This window comes from Pinus tabuliformis, chromosome 1_2 (genome assembly GCF_031772625.1).
Source record: "Pinus tabuliformis cultivar Carrire ecotype Pingquan chromosome 1_2, CPIR1, whole genome shotgun sequence".
Taxonomy (NCBI): domain Eukaryota; kingdom Viridiplantae; phylum Streptophyta; class Pinopsida; order Pinales; family Pinaceae; genus Pinus; species Pinus tabuliformis.
The window spans coordinates 792,527,482-792,550,340 of record NC_142298.1 but is presented as its reverse complement, the minus strand read 5'-3'; the positions used below and the strand labels follow the sequence as shown (position 1 = coordinate 792,550,340).

At 39.8% G+C, this 22,859-nt stretch overlaps 1 protein-coding gene across 1 annotated transcript; it reads left to right on the top strand.

Moving 5' to 3' along the window:
• Nucleotides 1-6,996: 6,996 nt before the first annotated feature.
• Nucleotides 6,997-19,296, top strand: LOC149208280 (uncharacterized). The gene is made up of 4 exons (XM_089398292.1): nt 6,997-7,128; nt 7,220-7,367; nt 13,668-14,988; nt 15,081-19,296. Exons 1-4 carry the CDS (start codon nt 6,997-6,999, stop codon nt 19,294-19,296), a joined length of 5,817 nt encoding a protein of 1,938 aa, XP_089254418.1.
• Nucleotides 19,297-22,859: the final 3,563 nt, after the last annotated feature.

The following is a 22,859-nucleotide window of genomic DNA, read 5'->3' as shown; positions in this document are numbered from 1 at the left end:
TTCGAGGGCATTCGGGCAAGGTCGTTCGACGGTACGACAGGGCGTCCGTTCAAAGAGTCGTTCGGGAAGTTGTTCGAGGGTGCAGCAGGGCATCTGCCCGAATGACTCGAGTTGGTGAACGGCAGTTCGGGTGAAGTCTTGAATGGGTGCACAGTGAACGACTCGCCGGTGGAAACTTGGCGAGTTGGGCGTTCGGTGGAGAGCGCCCGCCGGTGGACGAACGGGACAAGTTGGACAAGTTGAACGAAATGCGTTCGAGTGAACATGCGGAGGCAAATGAAGAGTTGGGCAGAGTTGTTCGGACGATCGTGTGGGCATGTCGACGAGTTCGGCTAAAAAAGTTGTGCCAATAAATGTAAACATATTCTAAGTGTAAATTTGGGGTTTCCTCAGGATTGTAACTTACATATATATTATTATTGTGGACAAGCTCATTACAGGGAGTTGCCCCTCCTAGTTATACTATTGTGCATTTGTATTAATGCTGATGAACGTTTAACTACTGTTTTATAATGAATGAAAGTACTTGGTAAAAGGGAAAAATAAACTAGGTATAGAAAGTAGGCATAGTCCACAATAGCAAGTATTGGTGAAAAGAAAGTGGTCGGTGGTGTCGCACCTCCTATAGTGTGGTTGGAAGAGTACCGCCAGTGTAGGGGCGTGACAGGTGGTATCAGCGCTGATGAATGAGGAGGAGCTAATCCCACTGCACTAACATGAAAGGTGGTATCAAGGGCTGGTGAATTGCGATGAGAAGCTGATCCCACTACACTAATGTGACAAGTGGTATTAGAGGTGATCGAGACAAGGAATCTGAAAGGTGATCCAGATTGAAAGTTTATGGTTTATACTAGATCACAAAGAAGGTTGATGGCAGAGATGGCAGAGGAACCTCAGGTTGTGACAGGTGAATCTAGCCACAATGTGGGTGAAGCTTTCCTAAATAGGGTATTGGAATGAATGGAGGAATTGGGTTTTGAATGGACTTCGATGAAGGTTGAGAACATGCAGGTTTGTGAAGGCTATGCGAAGATGAAAGAAGAACTTGAAGAACTCAAGGACCGATACGAGTATACAGAATGTAAGTATACACAAACGGAAGAAGAGGTCAAGAAGATTGGTGAAGTAAGAGATCAAGGTTTGGCTAAAATCTTGGATTTACAGCAAGCTCTTGACGAAGCTCGAGATGAGATCGCGGTGTTGAAGAAGGTTGTGAGGCACAACTCAGGTGGAGGAGTGATTCATGTCAAAATCAAAGAGACAGATTCTTATGATGGTACAAGGTGTGTGAAGACTCTTGGCAACTTTCTATGGGACATGGACCAATACTTCGAGCACTTGGGATTATTCGATGAGGAAACCAAAGTGAAAGTAGTTGCTCAATTCTTGACGAAGGATGCTAAGATGTGGTGGCGAAGGAGGATGGACCAAATTGCCAATGGCAATGTTGGGGACATAACTTCGTGGGATGAAATGAAGAAGGCTTTGCAAACCCACTTCAGTCCACAGGATGAAACATGGGATGCAAGGATGAAGATAAAGTATATGAAGCAAACAGGAAGTTTGCAGGCATATCAGCGAGAGTTTGCAAGTGCAGTTTTGGAACTTCCAAACATGGCGGAAAGGGACAAGGTGTTCAACTTCATCATAGGTCTAAAACCTTGGGTGCAGAATGAAGTGAAGAGACAAAAGATTAAGACACTTGAGGAGGCTTTTGCTGTTGTGGATCATTTGGTAGAACACTTTGATGAAGGTTCTGATGAGAAGAAGAAGAAGTATGACAAAACGAAAGAGAAGACTACGAAAGAGGAGACTTCGATATCGAATGACAAGTTGAAGACGAAGAAACCCTTGAAGTGTTGGATACGTGAGGAACCACACACAGTGAAGAATTGTCCTTCAAGATTGAAAGTGGCTGTCATGGCACAGTCCAATGCAAAGAAAAAAGAAACTTTCGTAGGGGTTATGCAGATATTGGGAGCTGTAGTGGCCATAGAAGTGGTCTCTAGGAGAGATCCTGAGAGGAACAAATTGGAGTATGTTGAAATGAAATTTGGGAGTGTGAATGTGCTTACTATGGTGGATAATGGAGAAACTCACAACTTTTTGAGTGAGGATGTTGCGAGAAGGATTGGGTTGAAGTTTGTACTAGTGCAGGCACAAATGAAGACAATGAGTTCTTCTCCAGATTTTGTGATTGGTGAAGCTGAAAAAGTGGATGTGACACTAGGTGAATGGACGGGGAAGGTTGATTTCACTGTGGTGCAGATAGATGACTATGAAGCTGTACTAGGTATAGAATTCATGAAAGAATTCGATGTGATGATTATTCCTCATATGAGGAAACTGTAAATTTACGATGGACGAGAGGATGTACCCATTGGTGTACCGACTGTGGGAGTAACTAAGGCTGAGCATAAGCTGACAACGATGAGTATGGAGGAGAGAAAGAAAGATGAAAAGATCTATAAGCGTTTGTCTATTGCAGAGGCAAATATTATGGAGCAGTAATAGGTTATCAAGGCATTGTCAAAGAGCATCTTGGATCTATCTGAGAGGCTAAAGCAGTGGAGGATTATGAAGAGTATGTGAGGCAGAATGTTCAGGTAGAAGACTGGGAGGCATACTTGCAGAGAATGGAAGTGGAGGATCCAGATAGGTGGATTGAGTTGATATGTGAGGGAGAGCCTTCAGGCTCTGCTCCCTCCTCATCATCTTAGACTATCAGGGAGCATGAGGCTCATTGTTAGCTGCTCATGGCAGTGAGTCTCCAAACACTTTGAGCAGGCATCTAGGGGTGAGATGACACATGTTGACAGACAACATGCAGTGGATAGTCATGATGATGTATGGGGCATGAGTTCTTGTGGAGGCGATGCATGGTTGGATTAGCTACCTAACTAATCACTAACATGAGGGGTACCAACACATGATTCCTTACAGCATAGTGGCATATTTGTTTGTGAGAGATTTTTCGGCGAAAATCACATGGAATACCATTTTTCGACGCGTTTCGAACCAACTAGTGTGGTTCATCGTCAGGACAAGTTGAAGAAATAGATCCATCTATGGCATGCGAGATGGTTGAGTAGTGGACATCTGGACTATCCATATACACAATTGTGTGGATGATATCTTGGTGACAGGTGGTCGCTGGGATGGAAGATTGTCAAGGATGATAATGACTTCAGGTGGAGGTGGATGTAAGTACCTCAAACTACAAGCATGTTTGGGTGAGAGCGCACAGTGAGGAAGAATAGGCGAACCAAATGAGTCAGAAAAAAAACGGAGGAATGCGTGCGAAATACGACAAGTGTGGAGTTTTTTCAGTTATATAGGCCATGGGCGGTCCCAACGAACCGATGGGCAGGCGAAGCGGATCGGTGGAGGCACAATGGTTGGGTCAGTTGATGGGCAAGCTGACCCATTCAAAAATTAAAATGAAGGTTAAAACAAAGATGTGTGGAGGTTGGCCAATAGGAGGGCGCAATGGTTCAATGTTGGGTGAGCCATATATGTAAGATGGCTTGGCGTGGAGCTAAGGTAGGGATTCAAGCAATCAAATGCACAGTCATAAGGTGAAAGGTGAAGTGCATGGGTTTGAAGTCCGAAACGGGTGAAGGTGCAGGCGGATGAGTGCAGGGCCGAAGCACCAAGCCAAAACGAAATCATTTGAAGGTGTCGTGCAGAAAAGTCATTCGAAGTCGTCGTGCGAAAAATTATTTCGAAGGCATTGTGTAGAAAATTAGTTCGAGGGCGTCGCGTAGAAAATTCGTTCGAGGGCGCCGTGCAGAAAATTCATTCAAGGGCATTCGTGTAGGATTGTTCGAGGGTGTTCGGGCAGGGTCGTTCGAGGGCGTTCAGGTAGGGTCACTCAAGGTTGTTCGAGGGCACGACAGGGCATCCATTCGAATGGTCATTCGGGAAGTCATTTGAGGGCATGACAAGGCGTTCGCTCGAACGGCCCGAGTTGGTGAACGACAGTTCGAGTGAAGTCTTGAATGGGTGCATGGTGAACAACTCTCAGTGGAAACTTGGTGAGTTGGGCGTTTGGTGGAGAGCGCCCACCGGTGGACGAGTTGGACGAGTTGAACGAAACGCGTTTGGGTGAATGTGTGGAGGAAAATGAAGATTTGGGCAGAGTCGTTCGGACGACCATGTGGGTGTGCCAACGAGTTTGGCTAAATGAGTTGTGCCGGTGAATGTAAAAATATTCTAAGTGTAGATCTGGGGTTTCCTCAAGATTGTAACTTACATATATATTATTATTGTGGGCAAGATCATTACAGGGAGTTGCCCCTCCCAGTTATACTATTGTGAATTTGTGTTAATGCTGATGAATGTTTAACTGTTGTTTTATAATGAATGAAAGTACTTGGTAAAAGAGAAAAATAAACTAGGTATAGAAAGTAGGCGTAGTCCATGATCACAAGTATTGGTGAAAAGAAAGTGGTCAATGGTGCCGCACCTCCTATAGTGCGGTTGGAAGAGTACCGCTAGTGTGGGGCGTGATAGTTCTGGTCTTGACTAGAGTCTGGTAAGGTAAGGTCAAGTCTTCATTGACTGGTAAAGGCTCTTATATTACTAACTTTTCAGAGGCTTTCTTTGCCTCATTGAAGGGTTTTACAGTGCGCTAACTCTTTGAGATTTATATGGTGCCCTATGGTATATTTCCAAGCTTTGACGTCCCCCTTATGTATTTCCACGCTACATCGAACTGCCAAGTTGGGTATTTCTAGCATTGGAACCGAGTGAAACTAAGCAACTGAGTCATATGGACTCGTTGGAACAACTCGTGTAAATGTCAGTATTTTTATGTTAATTGTGTTTTCTCAAATAATTGACATCGCCCATGTCCCTTAGACAGTAGAATATCCTCGTAATCTACTTAAGCTTACTGTGCGTAAATCACACCAATTCAATGGATATCATTCTATACATCAATTCAATGGATATCATTTATATAGAGAGTATGATGGCTTATTCTGTTTTCTTTACTGTTTAATTGCCATTAAGAGACCATCGAATCTTCCACTGCTTTGCAAGTATTTCACGAAGAGCTAGCTATGCATAGGTTATCCCTTATTTCTCTATTTCCAACAACTATGGATGGAACACAAAAATAGATAATCAGACAACGTATAATCTCGCATAGCAACATGACAATTTTGCAAAAAGAGTTGCTCAAGGTCAAGATAACGGTTTAAACTTAAAGAGACTAACTAACCCCAATCGGCTTAACCTATTGTAGGAGTATCACATCTAAGTGAAAAGTAAAACGTTGCAAAACACCACAAACCTTCAATTCCAGTAATGCCCAAAATGGGATCGATCTTGAGCCAAAGCCACATGAAATCATGTTTGATCAGAAAAAATCCAACTTCAAAACATCCAACACCAATCATTCACTCGTGGATATGGCCGATTCATAGAAAGATGGTTTACCATTTCTTTTAATACGGCTTCTGTATATGTGATGTCACAATTAAATATTGTCATTTCCAATACTCTTGCATTGCAAATATGTCCATTAAGAGTAACGACCAACTCCATTTCCAATGTTCTTGCATTGAAAATCTGTCAATTATGTACATTAACAGTAAAGATTAATTCAAAAACAATAATTAAATAGCATACTAGTAATACTAGTTAGAACTCTATTTGCCATTAGAATCTCTTAGAATTTTGGAGAACCTACAATGTATAGGCTCATTGATAATATTACCAGCATAGATCCATCTTAAATATGGATCTAACATGAGCCTAGAGAGATCCATTTTCTTCAAGTGTAAATTCAGATCAATTTGAACAATTTGAAATGAATATTATGATATTTATTGGATTGATTTATATGAAATTAAATATCACTATTAAATAAATTAACTTTTTGGTAAATATTTATAGGTATCAAAACATTTATATGATGTTACATTAAACATTAATATTAAAAAACAAAAATCATAAAAATTAATTAAATTATAATTTTGTTATAATCAACATATTGATAGAAATTAAATGCTATAAAAAAAAATTAATATGAGTAGACACCATTGGGTGCGGACGAGGGTTTGGTGGCGAACATCAAACTCGAACCATGCTCTAAGGTTTCAATGTTTTATGGCGATGGCGGCATGCCCATCAGCTTGGGCTGAATATGCTTGACCATGTAGTCCATCCTTTGGGCTACTACCTTCTCACTAACCGGGTGACCACCTCCGTTTCGAACCATTCGGTTCGTTTTTTTACTTTCCTCGGGCTCTGTGACCCTCCTGACTCGACATTTGTTAGTTGTGATCTTGGCATGATTATTCAACCTATTGTAGGTTATCATGGAGGATGACATGATTGATTATTCCGAGGACTCCTCTCCACTGGACCCCCACTGGACTATTTTCCCCTCGCATCTGTCGGTTATCTCCTCAAATATTTCGCTGGACATACCCTCTACTCTAGCTGGCTCTTCTAGGGTTTACTATGTCCCAGAATATCCTATATTCACCGTTCCGGCTCAATAGACTTCCATAATTCTCGGCCATCTTCCTCCACCTTGTTGTTTTCTGGTTGTCCTGAAGTGGTGGACTTCCCACCGGGTAACGACCTCCCTCTTTTATCCCCGACCTTTCTTTAATGCATATCATCCAGCCTCAACCCGCCTGCCCCCCCGTATACTTTGAATCTTCCATCTACCTCTTCACCTGCCTCTTCCCACATCCCCCCACCTCAGGAATCTCAATCCTTTTCTGCCCTTCCCTTGGACCCTGCGGTCCCCTTCCCCTCTCCTCCCACTCACGACCCTCCCACTTTTGGATGCTTTAGAGATTCATCTTCTCCCCAACCTAGTTTGACTGGGAATATTGGCTCGGAGACCATAGTGAATCCGCCTCTATATCAACAGGTAGGAACACCCCTATTCAGTTAGGATTCCCTACAAAACAATTCAAAGGTGTTAAGGCAGGAAACAAAAAGATATCCCTCACTTTTGGGGTTAATATACAGATGGGGGAAGTTCTGGATACCTCCGATAGGGTTTTGGTTGGACGTGTGTGGGGTCGGGCTTACTCGGCAGTGTGTTTGAAGCAGTGGGTGCCAGAGATTTGGGGACAGATCCTCACAGAACTGTTGTCAGTGGTAACCCTCTCTCAGGGATGGTTCGCATTGTGATTTCAGAGGCTTGAGTTTATCCAGTGGGTCTTATCGAAACATTGGCACATTGAATTAGCTTCGGTCCTCCTTAAGCGTTGGAGCCCCCTTATCGATCCTGAGCGTGAACATCTTGGGGCTGGACCCATCTGGGTCAGATTACCTGGTCTCCCTCTACATTTCTGGTCAAAATACATCTTCAAATGGATTGGGAATGCACTTGGCAGGTATATGGATTTCGATAAATCCTACCTGCTGATGAGGAATATGTCTATGGTGCACATTTTGGTCTTCCTTTATACTAGAGAAGGACTGGAGGAAAGTATGTAGTTGCATTAGAGGGAAACTTGTAGGATACATATATTGTACTATGAGGGAGTTCCATACCGATGTAGATGATGACACAAAATTTAACATCTCTATAAGGATTGCCCCCTTCTTGCATCCAGCTCGGCTTCAGTAGCTCGGTTTGAACATGCTCCTGCAAATCTAAATTTCAATCGACGGGGGAAGGCACCTTTTAGTCATATGGATGAACATCTGATGGACACCCAGGTTACTCGTGGCACATGCACTTGCAAGGAGCAGTTTCGTCCCCCATCCTCATGTATCACGAGATCACGTGCGACGGTGGCGGCAGCTGCCTCTGATGCGGGTACTATCTCTAACCCTCTTCCTCTCCATATGATATCATCTATTTGTTCTCCTAGCTTATCATTTTGTAATGTTGGCTCTGTGCATTGTCCCTCTACTTTTTGCACTTTGCACCCCACTACACATATTTACTCCCCCACCCCTCCTTCCATCTCTAGGGTTGTGGATACCTTATGCCCTTTTGAGCCATCCAATGACTCTATTTTGGGACATGGATATTTTCTTCAGTTATTATCCCATATTACCTCAGGGGATGGTAGTGGCCTTGGCATTACACCCCATCTTCCTCCTACCAAGACAACCCGGGGTCGACAATCTAACATCTCCAAAGCCATCCATTAGGTTGAACTGGAATTGGCATCTGGGAGACAACTCCCCATTGATCAAGTCCTTAGAGCACTGACCTCCCCCCCCCGATTCCCCATGAAGTGGCTCTCTTACAATTGTAGGGGGTTGGCTAGCCCTACAAAGAAATTAGCCTTTCATCGTTTGATGGAATTGGAACCGGTGGATATTATATTCTTACAGGAGACCCTTGCGATTGGTATACAAATTGTTCCCATCCTTGAGGCAATGTTACTTGGATGGTACTTCATTGCAATGGATTCTCGTGGGCGATCTGGTGGCTTATTATTGGGGATTGACCTTAGATCCATAAGACTAATAAACTCTTGGGGGGATGGGCTTCATCGGTGTGGATGTTTACTCAGTAGAGTTTGGTAGAGAGCTGAGGGTTATCAATGTCTACAGACCCTGCAACAATAGGCTCCATTTCTGGTAGAAGGTACTTGACTTTGAAAAATTCCATGCTGACAACATTATTATTGGCGGGGATATTAATTTTTCTCTGGGAAATGCTAGGTATTGGGGTATGAATGCTCAACTGGAATCACTATCAAATGGGATATCACACCTTCTGGAGGATCACCTGTTGATCGATATCCCCTTGCCCTGCTTAAAACCCACCTAGAGAAATCGAAGGACCGGGGCTACAACATTAGCCAGAAGATTGGATTGGTTTCTAGTTAAGGAGGCACTTCTGGAACAATTACCCCTTTATCGACAATGGGTGGGATCTAGGGGGTTATCAGATCATCATCCCATATATCTGGAGATTGTTGTCCGTATTAGAAAACCTAATGCACCCTTCAAGTTCAACTCAACCTGGCTTAATGATGATAGCTATTTTTAGTTGCTTACATAGACCCGTAATACCATTGGCACTCAACAAGGTCTAATTGCCTCCGAGATATTTGCAAATAAAATGGCAATCATCAAACAAAAATCTATTAAATGGGAAAAGGATAAAAGACCAAATATGTGTTTATTCTGAGAGACACTGAACTAGAGATTGAACGATTAAATGGACCTAAGAGTCGAGGATTCTGATGCTAAAGAGAATTTGATACAACTAGAGATCAAGTGGAATCGATTCTTGAAAGACAGGGCGGAAACTTGGCGACTCAGAAGTAGGGCCATCTGGTTAAAGGAGGGAGATTAGAATACAAAGTTCTATCATCGTGTTGCAAATGGGTGTAGGGTAATTAACACCATCTGGAATCTCAATGATGAGCATGGTACATACGCAAATACCTTCCATGAGCTGGCCAATCTTGGCATGTCCCATTTCGGACATTTATTCAAAGCTCCACCTAATGCAAATCTTGTTGAAATAATCAGGGTCGCTGGTTTATTCTCCAGATATGTTGATCAGGATGCCAATGATGATCTACTTAATACAATATCCATGGGGGAGGTAAAGGCTACTATTAAGTAGTTTAAGAAGGATAAGAGCCCTGGACCAGATGGCTGGACAATTGAAATTTATATTGCATTCTTTAACATTATTAGACAAGAGTTAATTCAGGTCATCGGAGAATGTAGGACTAGTGGGCGAATGTATGACACTTTCAACTCAACTTTTATCGCTCTCATCCATAAGTCAGATGATCCATATATGTTTGATGATTATAGACCCATTTCGTTGTGTAATTGTATATACAATATTATTGCTAAGATCATTTCAAACCAGCTCAAGCCCATCTTATCAGAGCATATACCTTTGGAGAAATTTTCATTCCTTGACCATAGTCAAATACATGAAGCAGTGGGCACAACACAAGAAGCACTTCACTCTATGAAATCAAAGAACCTCCAAGGGATGATACTTAAAATTGATTTGGAAAAAGATTTTAACCGCACTTGCTGGCTATACATTTGAATGCTTCTTACCCACCTCAGCTTTCCTCTACTATTCATTCAATGGATTATGTGTTGCATTACCAATGTATCTTATAGTGTTTTGATCAATGGATCTGCATCCTCTTTCTTTCATGCAGAACGAGGATTGAGACAAGGTTTCCCTCTCTCCCCCCTTTTATTCCTATTGATCATGGAAGGTATGAGTCGACTCATCATGACGGACCGATTGCAGGGTAGATAGAAGGGCATCAAGATTAAAAACAACTGTATACTTGCACACCTCCTATTTGTGGATGACATACTTATATTTTTGAATGGATCTCTTAGGGACTCTACAACATTTGTTGTCGTATTCCTTTTATTCTGTCACACTATTGGGATGCAATGCAACAATAAAAAATCCACTCTATCTACTTTTGGGTGCAGCCAGAATGAGATCCATTCTGCTCAACTGCATTTTCCTTTCACCTCCTTGCAAATTGAGGAGGGACTCAAATATCTAGGATTCAAGTTAAAACCATCAAACTATCGGATTGTTGATTGGGTTTATTTGGTTTCCAAGATAGAAATAAGATTAAATATCTGGCATCATAGGTGGTTGTCAAGAGTGGGAAGATTGACTCTCATCAAAACTATCTTGGAGGCCACTCCTGTCTATTGGATGTCTTTAGCCTGGATACCAAAGGGCATCATTCAAAGAATCCAATAGTTATGTTGCAGATTCCTTTGGAGGGGTAAACATGTCGGACACACCTTTGCCTGGGTTCGCTGGTATAGGATTACACTTCCTAAGAAATGGGGCAGATGAGGACTCAAGACCCTTGATTACTTTGACAGTGCTCTGGCAGCCAAAATGCGCTAGAACATTCTATCATACAAGAATCTTTGGACAAAGGTTATCTATCATAAATATATTTCTCTATTACATCTGCTTCATTCGATTAGGCTACCAACGTGGGAAATGAACAACATATCTGTTGTCTAGCGGGTGGTATTTAATACATTGAAGCATTTTAGGGATGGATTGACCTGGAGAATTGGAAATGGTTGCTCTGTTTGGATTAGAAAGGACCCCTGGATTGGTTGTGGGAACGCTCATATGCTCCCACCTGGGCTTATCCAACATCTTTCGGATTCAAGACAGACCAATTTGGCTCATATTGCTGACCATGAGCACACTAATATGTTTCAGTAGGCATGTAAGAACACCATCACACTGAATATACCACCATGTTGGGTAGACAATTGGCAAAACTATACAACAACTTTGATGGAATTGCATGTCTGGATCATCGAGTGGGAGGATGAACTAAATTGGTGCCATGCTCCGAATGGGAAATATTCTCCAAAATATGGATACCTGTATATGAATGTCGAACATAGACCCATTGTATCAGAATGGTGGTGGTCTGTTCTATGGAAACTAAAGGCGACCCCTAGGGCTAAACTATTCATGTGGTGAATCCTTCCGAACAAGGTTCCTACTGCTAACATCCTTCATAAGCGCACATTTCATGGCCCGAGCTGGTGTGTATTGTGTAGACAGGACTTGGAAACATGTGATCACTTATTCCTCGAATACAACATCACTATTTCCATCCTGTCTAATATTACTATTCAACTACAGATTCATAATAATTGGATTGGCATGGAACATCGAGAGGCATGGCAAGGCTGGTGGACTTTTTCACAAACAAATAAGTGCCGGAACCTATCAGTATTGGTTTGTTGGTATATATGGATTCAACGGAACAAGATTATTTTTATTGATACAGAGTCATGTTGGGACAATATCATTGCATCACTCATTTCCGATTACCTAAGCCTTCCAAAGGAGATCTGTGAACCCACAATGCGCAACATCATACTTGAGATCATTAATTATGACATGCCATGGGCTTATTTTGATGGTTCGGGAAAACAACATGGATGTGGGGTTGGAATGATCCATCATATAAATCATCTACATTCCTACAGGATACAATTGGGCTTGGGGGGGTGACAAATAACTCTGCTGAACTTATATCTCTCTGGAACTTACTACATTTTTCATTAGTCAAAGGCTGTTGAAATTTGCAGATTTTTGGTGACTCACAAATCATTATTAAATGGTTTAATCAACAAACTATTTGTCACACTCACACACTTCGACACATTCTGGATGATGCTTTGAGACTGAGATAATTTTTTGACATATCTTCTTGTCAACATATCTATAGGGAAGGAAACAACATTTCTGATTTCCTTTACAAGGAAGCCACGCAGTTGCCAAGGGGCATCTGGTTGATACAAGAGGAACAAGACTTATAAGTTCTTAGATATTACCACCACCCATTCATGGATGGGTAATTTTGATGGGGCCGTGGACCCAATTTTAATGAGTATTTTATGACTAAATTTTGTTGTATATATTTTGAATTATAGCACTTTATGTCTATAATATTATTGAACTTTCATATGTAATTATTCATAGCAGTCTCCCTTCGATGGGATCGACATATTTTTTGAAAAACAATACTGATTGTGGCCAGACCACAGATATCTCATATGCTACTCAACATCTTCAGCATGTAATTTTCCTTATTTATAATGAAAATTATGATTTTTCCTTGGGAAAAAAAAGAATTAATATATGAATCAAACATATATAAGTTTAAAAAATATGTAATAATGTTCTAAGCCATGTAGATTCACTTCCACTTTACTACGAGATTAGTAATATGTAAGTAGACTTTGTTACTATACCATGCCCCAACACCTTGGCTTACTAATACCAAATGTCCAAAAATTAATTCTCATATTGATATGACAATTTCTTAAATTAACAATTTATTAAAAATAATAGAAAGGCATTCGTTTCACAATATAATTTCAAGCAAGATTGTGAGATTTTGTTGTTTAAATTACATTTTTGAATGCATAAATGGATAAAGCACAAAAAAACCTCAAGTCGATTAAACATCTTAAACTCAAGTTTTAAAAATATTTGTAGGATTTTGGTTAAAATTAAACTCAAAAAATGCTATGAAAAATGCCATTTAGTCTATAAGTTAGACTACACTGAACAAAAATGACATAACTACTTTTGAGATAAATCTTAATCTTTAATCACTACTATTAAGATTATTCTAAATATATTCCATGTATGTTGAACCCATATCATCCACCTAATAATTATTGATAACTAAATTAAAATTATGGAAACCTATTCCAAAATAAACACACCTTAATTATGCTTAGTTCTACACAATTTTGTTTGAAGCAATCGACACGTCAAAACTTCCACCACTAAACTAACATAGAGAAAACCATTGAATATCCAATTAAAGTTAATTCACCAATTCTTTTGAATGACATTTATCAAAGGATCTTATTATATTGGGTCAACATTTACTTTAATTGCCTATTAACAAAACATCTTTGTTTTATAAATTTATTTTAAATGTTTGTTGAGGGAAAATTGAATATCCAACAAAAGTTAATCTCAAATTGAACATTCACATTCTTTTAATACATTTTATAATAATTTTTCTATGTTTTTCTTCCATCTTTATTATGAGGGATGAGACACTTTAAAAAATTTTATTTTTTATTTTTTTATTTTTTATTTTTTTTTATTTTTTTTTTCGCGCTGCGGCTCTGACCTAGCCGACGCTCTTCTCCTGCGCCAGAGGCTGCTGGCCGCCTCGGCCCCCTGACTGCCGCGGAGGGTCTGTCTTCTTTCCTGCTGACCGCAGAGAACTCATTCCGCGCCCTTGAGGTTGCTGCGCCCCTGCGCTCAGTCCTGAGGCGCCCCTCAGAGATCATGGATTCCAACGGGGGCTCGCCCCCTCCTCCTTCGGAGGTTCTGGCGTTCCAAGCATTGGTTGAAGCATGCCCGAAGAGAGCCCCATCGGTGGCCCAACAAAAGTTTATCAAGAGGATGGACAAGATCCCCTCAGTGGCCCTCTCTGAAGAAGAGACGTGTAAAGCAGCATTGAACCTGGCAGAGAGAGGCCTCATCAGCCAGTTCACGGGCCTCTGGCCTTCTCCAAAGTCAGTAGAAGATTGGACTCAAAGAAACTGGAGCCCCCTGATCAAAGAGGGTGTGAAAAGCTACTTTGTTGGGAAAGGATACTTTGTCTTTGTGTTTGAAAACCCGGAAGACAGAAGCTTAATCTTCAGAAATGGCCCATATTTTATGGGACCGCAGGGTCTGTATCTGAATAAATGGTCCCCAGACTTCGATCCTTCCCAAGACGTCCCCTCCGCAGTCCCGGTATGGGTGAGACTTCCCCACCTGCCTCTCCACTGCTGGAATCAAAAATCCCTTGAAAATATCGGCAATGCGCTGGGTAAATACATCGACAAAGCTGCAAGAAAAGATCAGTATTCATGCGCTCGAATATGTGTTGAAGTCGATCTGGAGGAGGGGTTACCAGAAGCAATCAAACTTACAGTTGCAGGCTGGGTGCATGTCCAAGAACTGGACTACGAACAGCTTCCGTTCAAATGCAGACATTGCCACGAGCACGGACACTTCGCAAAGTATTGCAAGAAGAAGGCAGAAGAGCAAACAGACAAACAAAAAGAGGAACAATGGACTCTAGTCCAGAAAACAACACACCCAAAAAAAGGTCCTAGCAAAGGAAAGACGACAGGGATGCCAAGCAGTTCCAAGCCCATCCAAGAAGAGGAAGCAAACGTACAAGGGACAACAAGCATACAGATCAACCCAACAGATCCGGAGCAAGAAAACCTGGTGCATGTAGAAAGCACCCCTCCATGCAAAGAAGGTGAGAAAGAAAAGCAGGTCGAAGCCTCACAGGGCAGCCCGTCCAACCCTTCATATGCAGAAGTTACAAGGAAAAAAACAATAGAAAGCTCAGGATCTTCGGAGGATGAAGTCTATGAGCGTCCTACTAAAAGAGCTGGAAGAAAATCCCGTAAAGAAATGAGAGAAGAAGAGGCTGAAAGACTTAAAACCCAAGGGAGCCAAGCCACAATAGAAATGTCCATTGGGCGAAATATCAGGCCGAGACCTTCCAAGGGAGGTCCCACCCCTCCACTAAGTAAATAATGAAGTTTGTCTCTTGGAATTGCAGAGGACTGGGGAGCCCTGCAAAACTAGAAGCAGTCAAGGATCTTCTTAAAGCTGAACCCTCAGACATCCTCATGCTCCAAGAGACCAAGATTGAAGGGCATTCCCTTCTAGATATCAGCAGGCTAAAGTGGAATAAAAATACAGGCAAGGCAGTTAGCGCAAGGGGCACCTCCGGAGGATTGGCTACTCTTTGGTCAGATAGCACATTCCAGCTCAATAATTTTCAAGAAACCCAGCATTGGATATACACTGAATTGACGCACAAAGTTAGTAAGTTGACTGTCTCTCTCTTCAATTTGTATGTTCCGGTAAATTATGCAGAAAAAAGAGAATGCTGGTACTCTTTATCATCTTATCTAGAACAACATTCCCCAAATAATATTATCATAGCAGGAGATTTAAATATAGTCCTGAAGCCAAAAGAGAAGAGGGGAGGCTCCAGTACCAGAGACTCCATGCTGGCCACGGTGGAGGAGCTCGTTCAGAACTGGGATCTCTTAGACTTCCCTCCAGTCCATGGGCTGTATACATGGTCGAATAATCGTGCTGGGCCGGAACACATCTCCGCCTGGCTGGACAGATTTCTGGTCCAAAGCGGCCTTTTGTTGAACAAAAAGATTGCCAACACAAAAATCCTGCCCAAACTGACTTCGGATCATAAGCCAATACAGCTTCTATTGGAAGATGAAGAAGATCTGGGCCCCATTCCCTTTCGATTCAGCCCTCTATGGATCGAGAAACCGGGCTTTATTGAGACAGTGAAAGTTGCATGGGTCAAACCCATCACAGGCTCCCCTAGCTACATCTGGGAACAGAAGTTGAAGGCTACGAAATATGCGTTGAAGGAGTGGATAAAAAAGCCAGACCCCAATCCAACCAACCAAAGAAAAGAGGCAGTTCAGAGGCTGCACTCAATGCAAACAGAAATGGAGAATAAAGATATTACAACAGAACTTTTGGATGAGGAAGTCAAAGCACAACGATCCACCTACCAGTCCTTCCGAACTGAAGAAGAATACTGGAGATTAAAGTCTAGAAGTTTATGGTTAAAGGCAGGGGACCAGAACACTTCTTACTTCCACAGACAATACAGAGCTAGACTGTCCCGGAACCATATAGCGGAAATTAAAACCTTGGAGGGACAAGTCTGCAAAGGCTTCGACCAGGTGAAAGGCGCTGCTGAAGCACACTTCAGGAATCTATACAACAAAGGAATCCAAGGCGATGAAGAGGAAGTCTCTGACTTTCTATCCAATATTCCCCTCCTTGTTAACGTAGATGAAAACACATCCCTATGCAGACCCATCACAAATGAGGAGGTTATCAAAGTAATCTGGTCAATGGAAGCCGATAAGGCCCCTGGGCCTGATGGATTCACAATCCATTTTTATCAATCCTGTTGGGAAGTTATCAAAACTGATCTCCTTAAAATGATTAGAGGTTTTATGAGAAAAGCTAAGATAGGAGGTGGCATCAACTCCACCTATCTAGCTTTAATCCCCAAGGAAACCAATCCAGACACCTTTGCAAGATTCAGGCCTATCTCGCTGTGTAATGCTTCTTACAAAATCATAGCCAAACTCCTAGCAAATCGACTCAAGCCTCTGCTCAAAAAGTTGATTTCCAGCACTCAAGGCGGATTCGTGGAAGGCAGATATATTATGGACAATGTCATTCAAGTTCAGGAGACCATCCACTCAAGCAAACAGCGGGGCGAGAAAGGTATGTTGATCAAACTCGATATGGCGAATGCATTCGATAGAGTAAATCGTTTGTTCCTATGCAAAGTTCTGCTTTCTTTTGGTTTCTCTCAGCATTTTGTCCAGCTCATTAAAGCATGCATAGAATCCCCGTGGATTGCCCCTCTCATCAATGGTCGTCCAACCAACTTCTTCCAAGCTCAGAGAGGTATCAGGCAGGGATGCCCTCTCTCTCCCTTCCTGTATATCCTCATGGCCGACTCTCTCAGTAGAAAGCTAGCAGCTGAAAAAACCGTTGGCTCCCTCCCGGGGCTCAAACCTTCTAATGTAGCAACTTCTGTAAACCATGTCCTCTTTGCGGATGATTCTTTGCTCCTTGGAGGCGTTTCCACCAAAAGAGTGAAAGCCTTCGACAATGTGCTGAAAAGTTATTGCAAGGTGACTAGTGCTCTTATCAACGAGAGCAAAAGAGAAATCTATAGTTGGAACACTGAACAACAAGAGATCACCAATATTTCGAAGATCCTTGGGTTCAAAGGTCAAGCCAAATGGGACAGCTTCAGATATCTTGGTCTTCCCATTTCCTCAGGGGTGAACAAGAGGTCTCTATGGACTCACATAATCAGCAAAATCAAATCCAAAATCGCTGCCTGGGGAGGATATTGGTTAACAAAAGGCGGCAAAACCATTCTAATAAAATCTCAGCTGTCAGCTCTGCCCATTTATCAGGCAGCGTTTCTCCTTGCCCCCAGACATGTCACGGATCAGATTGCTACCCTTCTCAGGAATTTCCTATGGCAAGGCGGGAAAGGTAACGATAAAAAGATGCATTTAGTTAATTGGGACACGGTTAAGAGGCCAATTGATGAGGGCGGACTTCAAATACGGGACCCCTCCCTTGTCAACAAATCGCTGGGCGGCAAACTATTGTGGAAAATAATCAACGATCCCTCCCATCCAATCAGCATAATTTTACACTCAAAATACACAGATAAAGAAGCGCTAAGCAAAATGCAACTGCAGTCTACAGCGTCCTGTTCGCAGGTATGGAGGCTCTGTTGTAAGAGCAGCGAGTTCTTTAAAAAACACATGTACAGAATTCCCGGAAATGGCAAGTCCACTCACTTATGGAAAGATCGAATTATGGGAAAAGAACCGTTGGCGGAAAGAGAGGATATCGCTGAGCTCAGAAATTGGCTGGAACGAGCAGGAGTAAATAGAGTTTATGATCTGGCAAGCTGGGACAACCGTGGAGAATGGATAAGATGGGACTTCCATGGAGTCCCAGAGCGCCTAAGAGACCAATCGATTCAGCTCGAGAACCTGCTCGAAGATGCCACCCCAGTCAGCAGATTCAAAAAGGATAGATGGGGATGGGGAAAGTCTGGAGTATACACCTCAGCAGAGGGATATAGGACTCTTCAGGGATACAGGAACAACCACCATACTCCCGCCTTTTGGAAGCAGGTTTGGGAGCCGTTAGCTCTCCCAAAAATAATTTTTTTCTTTTGGACCTTGGTACACAACAAGTTATTGACAGGGGACAATCTGGCAAAAAGGAAGATTGAAGGGCCTCATAGATGCGCACTCTGCAGATGTCATCTAGAAACTGCCCAGCACTTGTTTCTAGACTGCGCCTTTGCCAAGGAGGTATGGGGGCTTCTTCTCCATGATTTCCAGATCTCTCTCCCTCAGCAAACCTCTGTCTCGGATCTATTTGCGACATGGAGTGCCAGCTACCCCAAAAGTACCCCTCCCAAGTCCTTTTGGCGCAAAGTTTGGATAGCGCTGCCCAAATTTGTATGCTGGCAACTGTGGTTAACTAGAAACCAGCAGATATTCAAAGATGTGCAGCACTCCCCGTCTCAAGTTGCTGCAAAAGCTAAGGCCCTTCTATTGGAAGCGGCTCAGCAGCAATATTTCAAGGAAGACCCCTTGCTCAGGCCGGAAGAAAAGAGGTGGCTTGCCCTGGAACCACATCCCCGAAAGTACAGAATCTCACCCCTGAAAGCAAACCCAGATTGGAGAAAAAGAGAGACTGATGACATCTTTCAAAGCTGGTGGAGGACCCAAAATCTAACTACTATTTTCTTTGACGGAGCGTCCAAAGGGAATCCCGGAGCCGCAGGCACTGGTGGGATCATCTACTTCTCGGAAGGGCTCTCCACTGTTTCTTTTGCCTGGGGTCTTGGCGAGAAAACAAACAATCAAGCGGAGATTCTGGGGCTGCTTAAGGCCTGCCACATTGCTAGAGAGAAAAGAGCCAAAGATATTCAAGTTTTTGGAGACTCAGAAATTTTAATCAAAAAACTAATCAGTGAGGAATATTTCAACAATGTTGGGCTCAACAAAATCATGGACAGACTGAAGATGGTCCTTCAGAGCTTTGATTCATACAAATTTTATCATATTCTCAGAAATTCCAACAAGGAAGCAGATCGCATGGCAAACTTAGGTAGCACTCTCATGAAAGGGATCTTAAATGTAAATGGGGAAAGTCTTTATCATAATTTGTGAAACTGCCTCTTTCCAAAGGCAGAAAAATTAGGATTACAGCCATTTATGCAGGGCTGCCTTGGCAAAGTCCCTCTCTGTTTTTAACATATAAATAAAATTCACAACCGTTTTAGTTAAAAAAAAAAAAAACGTTTTTTTTCTTGTAAATTTGTTTTTGTTGTTGTTTTTTTGAGAGGCAGTCCAAAGGCACCTAATTTGGGAGAGATGTTATCTCACAGTTACATATATAAAATTTAAATAAAATATTTTAAAATATTAATAACATAAAAAAAAAAATTCAATTTCAATCATAAATAAAATACTTCTAGTAGATATTTAATTCACTCACTACTCAATATGAAAGTGATACATGACAAGCCAAGTAAGGAGACATGCAATTCCTCTAGTACTCATGATAAAGTTTATATATATATATATATATATATATATATATATATATATATATATATATATTACAAAATGTAGCTTATATCTTTCTTCCAATACGAAAGGGATGTAATTCCTTCATAATATTTCACGTCTAACTCAATTATATATATATATATATATATATATATATATATATATATATATTCCCATAGCCACACTAATTAAAATAATTTGAATTTGAATTAGGTATATATTATAAGAGAATTAAAAAAATTATTATATTTAAAATAATTTATTGGTGTGTTGGTCAAAATGAAGCAAATATGTATTACTTTCTTCGTGGAACGTGGAGTTAGCACACATCATAGTGTGTGTATCTATATATATATATATATATATATAAAGTGTGGATGTAAATGAGGTTTACAACTCAAGAGATTTTATCCCTCTAGAGTGTTGATAGATCTGAAATTAACATGGATTTATGTTGGTACTTAGGTTTGAATGAGAAAATGGGATGTAAGAAAACTTTACACTTTATATTATGATTTTCTAATTTATAATTTAAAATAAAATTATTTAGAACTTTTTGTGAAAGGATTGTAAACCAATAAATGAGATAGATAAGATGAAAATATTTAATGTAGAATGGAATAAAATGGATTAGTACTTTTTGATGTTTAGAACTCATGACATTATCTCATGTCAAGATGGATTTATACTCATACTTATGTTTGAATGAGAAAAAAATATGTATGAAAACTTTACTTTTTTATATCATGATTTTCTTATTTATGAGCATAGATCCATCTAACTCAAGATCTATCATTCCCGCACGAGATCAAATCCTTTCCCTAAATTATTAATCCAAAGTTATTAAATCTAATAATATCATATTTAATAATGATAACAATAACAATAACAACAATAATAATAGATTTAATGATGTTTTTTACATGGCTCGCTAGCAAAATTTATAATAAAACTACATTAAATTAATATTTTCAAAAATTACAACTTTGGCATAGAAATAATCATGTCTTTAAAGATTAAAATATATCCATAGGATATGGTTTTTCCTTTTAAAGATTCATTTTAAAAATATTTAATTAAAAGAAATATTAAAATGTTTTTGAGTGAGATTTTTTATTCATTGTGTTGAATTGTATTGTAGTTTTTTTTATCTATATGACTATTTCCATTCTATGTTAAATATATCCATAGGATATGATTTCTCCTTTTAAAGATTCATTTTACAAATATTTAATTAAAAAAATATTAAAAAGTTTTGGAGTGAGATTTTTTATTCATTGTATTGAATTGTATTGTAGTTTTTTTAATCTATATGGTTATTTCCATTTTTGTTTTGGGCCAATATTAATTTTTTATTTTTATTATTTTTTTATTGGAAAAGTGACATCTTACATCCCCCTCATATTGGGTTGTAGAATGTGTCTCTCAGCACAATACTCTAAAATAAAAATAACTAGAACCTTTTATCAACTTTTATATGGATTGTAAATGAAAAAATAAGATAGATAAGATGAAATCCCACGAGGCGTAGAATGGATGGTGATCATGTGTTATGTTAAGGCAGTTCGTGGTGAAAAGGTCACCATTTCGAAACCCCATGGGCAAAATCCAACCATGCTAAGGGTTGGTTTGCCTCAAACCAGGTGTGATCCGTAGGTGATTTTGACAACTTAAATGTCCCTAGGAAAAAACTACTCAAGCCACATGTTAGGTGTTCCATTCATCTTGGGGCTCACATTACCTAACAAAAAAATGATAAATAAGATGAAAATATTTAATGTAGAATAAAAATAAAAGGGTAGATTTTGTGAAGCTAGTCCAAGTTTGGATGCCCCTTGGGATAGTTTAATGCCCCAAATGTGGCTCCTCAACCATTTAGTATTGGTAATAACACTCTAATTGTTATTTTTATGTAAGAGTAGCAAGTTGTATTATATTTATGCAAACAAATATAATGTATTGTAAACATTCTACATTTTTTTGGCATGTTTTCTAATGAGTCTTGCACAAAATTAGGCCAAAAATGGTTGAAATGGTTGATTTGACGTGCTACCTATGTATACATTTAGTGCTTTAAATGAATTTATGTATCAAAAGTGAAACTTAAGTAATGGAAAATAGTAAGGTGACTTGGGCCAAATTTTGAAAAAAAAAACAAAAATGTAAAACAATTAGACTTAGCCAACAAATATTTCCCCATGTAATTAATATAAATTTTCATTAAATCCAATATCATTATAACTTTTTTTTATAGAGGATTTACTCAATTTATCACTGTGTTACACCATAAATATATACCATGATTCCAAAGCAATAAGAAATTAAAGAATATCATTTTGAAATAAAATATCAATCTCTATCCATAATATTATTTTAAAAGGATCTAATTAAAACATGTTAAAGTATTTAATGATAAAGTAATTAGGGTGGATGGAAAGGGGACAAAAGTGTCTAGCGTGGAGTGAAAGAAATTCAAAGTGATTAGTGTGGTTACAATTAGTTGCTCCAAGATAAAAGATGTGTTTGTTTTGAATGATTCGTGAATAATTAAATAAAAGGATCAATTAATAGGATAAATATTTATATATATGGTAAGAGGATGTTCATTAATTACCAAATAAACTCTAGGTTTCATGAGAAGGCTCAACCATAAATTCAATTATTGAATTTGTTGTTAGGCCCTCCGAAGATCCAAATATACAATCAAGAAGAGCTTAGGTTGACTCTTGGTTGGATTCTTTGATAATCCAAATCTAGAATTAAGATAAGCTTAAAATTTCAAGATGAGGTACATTTAGATTCAAGATTTTAAACATGTAATAAATGTATATTTCTCTACTATTATTCTAGATATGGTATCCTTTGATATAGATTTTTAAATATGAAAATGATGTTGGAGTTTAATATTTTATAATTTTTGGAACAAACACTTTGGTGGATGACCATTGCCCTTATGCTCCCTCCATATGTTTTGTCGTCATCACCATTGTAGATTATTACGCTAGGCAATTACCGTAGAATTAACACTTAAATAACCAAAAAATGATGCCAAATCATTTAACCATTGAAATTAAAATTTGATGGAAAATATGCAAATGTGCGAAAGAAATCTATTAAAATCCTAGAAATTTTTTGATATATGATGTGCATCTTTTTGACAT